Source organism: Garra rufa, chromosome 20, assembly GCF_049309525.1.
Source record: "Garra rufa chromosome 20, GarRuf1.0, whole genome shotgun sequence".
NCBI lineage: Eukaryota > Metazoa > Chordata > Actinopteri > Cypriniformes > Cyprinidae > Garra > Garra rufa.
In genome coordinates this window covers 32,817,842-32,823,489 of record NC_133380.1, presented here as the reverse complement: position 1 = coordinate 32,823,489, position 5,648 = coordinate 32,817,842, and the positions used below count along the sequence as shown (strand labels likewise).

General features: G+C 40.8%; 1 protein-coding gene across 1 annotated transcript; it reads left to right on the top strand.

Annotated features, from left to right (window-relative positions):
- Window positions 1-1,016: 1,016 nt before the first annotated feature.
- Window positions 1,017-2,913, top strand: ccl25b (chemokine (C-C motif) ligand 25b). Its single transcript, XM_073825955.1, has 4 exons — window positions 1,017-1,087; window positions 1,205-1,291; window positions 2,083-2,203; window positions 2,348-2,913. Exons 2-4 carry the CDS (start codon window positions 1,210-1,212, stop codon window positions 2,457-2,459), a joined length of 315 nt encoding a protein of 104 aa, XP_073682056.1. The 5' UTR covers window positions 1,017-1,087; window positions 1,205-1,209; the 3' UTR covers window positions 2,460-2,913.
- Window positions 2,914-5,648: the final 2,735 nt, after the last annotated feature.

Sequence of the window (5,648 nt, the reverse complement as noted above, 5' to 3'; positions counted from 1 at the left end):
AGAAAAGTTTACAAGAGGATTTACTAAATAACTCAACACAACACTTCTCCATATGGGACTATTTAACATTCCAGTCATCAGTTTTGCAGGAAAACATAAAATGTGGGTCCCAAAAGAGAATGAAGTGTCTTCTGACGATCTTTGAAAGCGAACATGGGGTTCTCTTTGCAAGTAGTGAATTCAAGACTTGGTCGAGAAGTGGAGCTTCTCATAAAACACTGCGCTTTCTGCGGAATTCCAGGGCTAGAGGTCATGCGTCAGCCTGGAAATGTCTGCAACAAGTAAGATGCACCACATCTTCTGGTTAAATGCTGTGTATTAAAATGGAATTCCCCCTATATGAGGCAGAACTCCAGTTGGCACCTCATGAATTGTTGTCAGTCTTGCTGGCAAACACCTGCAAAAGATCACTAGCTGTCAAAAAAGCAAAGATATCTATATTTTTTCATAAAGACGCTGCCAAAATGCTGCAGATTTGTGTCAGGTCAAGGCCAAATGAACCGAGATAGTAAATGGGCAGCGGAGTTGAGACACCAATTAGGGAGGAAGAACATGCACCGCTGGACATTTTCAAAAAGTGTGATCAATTTAAAGGAATCTCGTTGCACAATATTGCATTTCATATGTTTGTATTGGCAAACAGGCCATAAAACGTTCTAAAAGCAGATGTTAAGGGGGGAAAGGATTTGGCAAAGATGATGTATTGTGCAATACTAAGCAGGGGCGAGAAATGGGGGCTGTAAAAAACTCCCAGTGGTTTCTTCCCTCATGCTGATACATCTCTCTGCTGACCAAATATAGAGGTTTGAGATATTAGAGATATCGCTTGAGGCATCCTGTTTATGCTTCTAATGCGGGAACTCTTAAGTCAATTGAGATTTGTCAAAACAACAGAGTCAATCAGCGGCATCCACTTTCACATTAACATCTTCAAACGCAGCACAATGTAAAATCTAGGCAAAATGTGACAGGGAGGCGTGGCAGAGTTTCAGGTTTTGTTGCTATAAAAAGTGTAAAGGAGGCAGAGGAGGAGATTAGAGCAGCTTTAGCCGTGAAGAACAACATCATTCTTCTGAGAATCTCTGAGGTAAAAGCAGTCTACAGTAGAAACATTATTCAGCACTTTATAGCCATGTGATTTTGCTTGGTGGATGCACATCATAAAATCAAAAATGCACTAATATTTCCTTGTCTTTTCTTACAGCTTTTATGGAGAAACGTTCAGCCATGAAGTTTCAAATCCTGGTTTTGCTTCTGCTGCTGGCTTGCATGTATCCCAGTGTGGCACAAGGTAAGACTTTAGTGGTTATTTAAGTGAAATGACTTTCATTATGCATTACTACTGACGTAAAAATCAATTGTTTAAATATTGAATTGTGATTTTGCACATTTCTACATATGTACTTTTTTGGTTTTAGAGTTTTAAAACATTCCAGCATGTTTTTCTTTTGTTATTAAATGCAAAGGAAAACTTTAACAGTTTATATTAAATAATGTAAATGATATATGAAGAAGCAGCATGAAGTATATGCAATGTATAATGACATCACGGATTCACTCTAAATACAATTTATAGCATTAAAACTAATTTCTATAGGTTAAATCAAGTAAAAATAGCTAACAATTGCAGGAAACAATGTAAACATGATTTTCGAAGTTGTAACCAAAACAGATTATTGAAATACATTTGACATAAAACACTATTTCAGTTTTCCTTAACATTTCATGATTGATTCAATGTGTTCTACACTATTTTTTTTTCTTTGTAAACGAGAGAAACCGCATTTGTCGCATCACGACAAAAGACAATCGAATCCATTATGATGCTGTATACACTGGATACGGCGCGTCGCAACACGACAAATGCCCGATAGTAAACTGATGCCTCGTTGTATTTATGCCGTACTAATACAAAGTCCAAATGATTTGTAACGGCCATTTGTCAGGGATTTGTCGTGTCGCATCGCGTCACATTCAATGTAGACAGGCTCTGTAGTATTTTACTGCGTCAGGTTTAGAGACGGCGAGAAAGAGAGAGAAAGAGACATCAAATGACTAAACATAACAATGATTTATTTTCAGGTTCCTATGAAAACTGCTGTTTGAAGTATGCAAGTGTGATCCCAAAGAAGGCTTTCAAGAGACATGTCGTGAGTTACAGACAGCAGGAAACAGATGGAGGATGTAACATTCCTGCTGTTGTGTGAGTACGACATAAAACATCAACAAAGTCATTAAGAAAGCTGGAATTCATTGTACCAGTAATTGTGCAGCAATTTAACAACCATGCTTGGAGAATTATCTAATTATCTCTTTTTCTCATTGTCCTTTTTTGGTTTTCAAACAGCTTAACATTAAAGACGACAAAGAAATTAAGGACGGTCTGTGTTGATCCAAGACTAACCTGGGTACAACAACTGGTACAGAAACTGAATGGGAAAAACACAGTCAATGTGTAGTGTACGAGTTTCAGAGGAAGCTTTCATCGCGCCACTGCAGACCAAACTGTATTTTAATGCAAATGAAAATGTGTATATCACCAACACACCAATATTTAGTTTATACCACTATAAATCCTGCTGATTCATATTTTCTACACCTATGAATTATCTTCATTCAGAGGTTCATAATGAACTAGTGTATGGTCTTCTTCTGTTCATTGTATTAGAACAATATGAATGTACGAACTGTGAATGTTTGCTCTTTTTGTCTTCATGCTCCATATGTATCTTTTTATACTGTTTGTATATATATTTTTCTTTTTAATGTTTTAGTCATACATAACCTGTAAACAGCGTGTTCGTGAGTGTGTGTGTGTGTGTGTGTGTGTGTGTGTGAGTGAGTGAGTGGGTAAGAGGGCAGTATGTATACATTTAATTCATTTTTTTATAATAAAGTGTTGCAACTGTGTAAGTGTTTCCCTTTTGTGTGTTAAACCCATCTGAAATATTTTATGACACTAATCTAGACTCTAATATCAATTTATAAACTGTTATTTTAATATTATTACGTTATTCCAAACAACCAAAAATAACGACACTGTTTAATTTAGCCTTTAAATTAGATTTTAATTGCTTAATGAGAGAAGCTTTGTAGTAAAAACAAGTTTGTCTTTTAGTGCCTCACCCTTTTTAAGAAAATCCATTTACCCTGTTGGTTCAATGCCATCGAGCATGTGTTTGTGCTTGCTCTAGTTCTTCGTGATTGATTTAGGGGTTCTTATCTTTGTATCTTTGAAATGCCAAAGTATCAGTGTGAGGTGTGACAGGTGATGCCTAAACTTGCTGGGCTGAGATAAATTACTGAGTCAAGTTTCTCCATTTCATGCCAAATAGCTGCGATTCAAATACTCTAAAGCTGTCATCGCATCTATTTAATCTTGCTGTGCGGGCAAAACCCTTATTGTTAAAACATAAAGCTTTTCACTTAAGAATTTCACTTTTGTTCAAGGATACTATTAAACTCCAGTTCCACACGTGACGAGACAATACAGTGATCTAAAATCATTTGGTCTTCAAAGGAAGAATTCAAGCAAAAATTATACTTGTTTAATTATTATACATATGTTTTACTTGCATTTTAAACCATTAATTTTAATCATTTTTGAAGTGCATTTTAAACCATTAATTTTAATCATTTTTGTCATGCTTTAAAGAAGCACAGTTTTGGTGACTGATACTAATATACACTATGTTCAAAATTGCATTAAATGTGCAACTGTTTTGCTGAACAGAAGTCAAAAGTTTGCATACACCTTGCAGATTCTTACCAAAATAAGAGGGATCATACAAAAGACCAAGACGTGATCTACTAAAGTGACCGCTGTCTCCTTGGCAGATGGTAATTTAGGCAAGGGAATGAAATGAGCCGCCTTCGAGAACCGGTCCACTACGGTCAAAACAACTGTATTGCCCTGGGAGGGCGGGAGGGCAGTAACAAAATCTAGCGCGATATGGGACCAGGGTCTCGAAGGAACCGACAGCGACAGCGGTTGAAGTCGGTTAGAAGTCTTGGCACAAGCACAGACCGAGCAGGCCAAAACAAAATCTCGGATGTCATGAGCCATGGATGGCCACCAGAATCGTCGTTTAACGAGAAACCTAGTGTGACTTCCTCCTGGGTGGCAAGCGACATTGGAACAATGACCCCACCGAATAACGTGAGACCTTACTCTCTCCGGCACGAATAATCGACCCGGTGGGCATCTGGACGGAGGTGTTACTCCTTCTAAGGCTGTGCGAACCCTCGTCTCAATCTCCCAGGTGAGAGTGGAGACAACAAGTCTCTCAGGAATAATAGCCTCGGGAGTGGACGGACGCTCCGAACAGTCAAAAACACGAAATAAGGCGTTGGGCTTGATGTTCTTAGACCCGGAACGGTACGAGATGGAAAAATCGAAACGGCCGAAAAAGAGAGCCCACCGAGCCTGCCTAGAGTTGAGTCGTTTAGCGGACCTGATGTATTCAAGGTTTTTGTGATCGGTCCAGACGATAAAAGGCACCCCCAAACCCTCTAACCAATGACGCCACTCCTTCAATGCTAACTTGACTGCCAACAACTCTCTGTTACCAATATCGTTGTTACGTTCGGCTGTGGACATGCGATGAGAAAAAAACGTGCAAGGGTGCATCTTATCATCCGAAGGAGCGCGCTGGGAAAGAACCGCACCTACCCCCTCCTCTGATGCATCCAACCTCCACCATGAACTGACGTGTGGGATCAGGAGCAATGAGAATGGGAGCTGAAACGAAGCGGCCCTTGAGGTTGAACGTCGTTCTGGTGGAGGTTAAGGCGGTCAGAGGAGCGGCTAGTTGGCTGAAATTGCGAATGAAACGCCGGTAGAAATTGGTGAACCCCAAAAACCTCTGCAGGGCCTTGTGGGAATCAGGGGTTGGCCAATCTACCACAGCCTTAACCTTGTCAGGATCCATGCGCACTCCTTCCGACGAGACGATGTATCCTAGAAACGGAACCGACTGTGCATGGAAAGCGCATTTCTCCACCTTGACAAAAAGCCCATTCTCTAGCAGCCTCTGGAGCACTCGTCTGACGTGTTGAACATGTTCCTGGAGAGAAGAAGAAAAAATCAGACATAAATGAACTGATCGACCATGTCTCTCAACACGTCATTAACGAGTGCCTGGAAGACAGCGGGGGAGTTGGATAACCCGAAGGGCATAACCAGATATTCAAAGTGCCCCCTGGGGGTGTTAAACGCAGTCTTCCACTCATCCCCCTCCCTTATGCGGACCAAATGTTAGGCGTTACGTAAATCCAACTTGGTGAAGATGGATGCTCCCTGCAACCTCTCGAAGGCTGAAGACATCAGCGGTAAAGGATAGGTATTCTTTACCATGATGTTATTCAACCCTCGGTAGTCAATGCAAGGTCGCAGAGAGCCATCCTTCTTACCCACAAAAAAAAAATCCTGCCCCAGCGGGAGAAGAGGAAGGGCGGATGAGCCCGGCTGCCAGAGAATCAGAAATATAGTTCTCCATGACCTCCCTTTCTGGAGCAGAAAGCGAGTATAACTTGCCCTTAGGCGGAGACATACCTGGCAATAGGTCTATAGCACAGTCATAGGGACGATGCAGAGGGAGAGAAGCAGCCCTGGACTTACTGAACACTTCCTTCAGGTCCCGGTACTC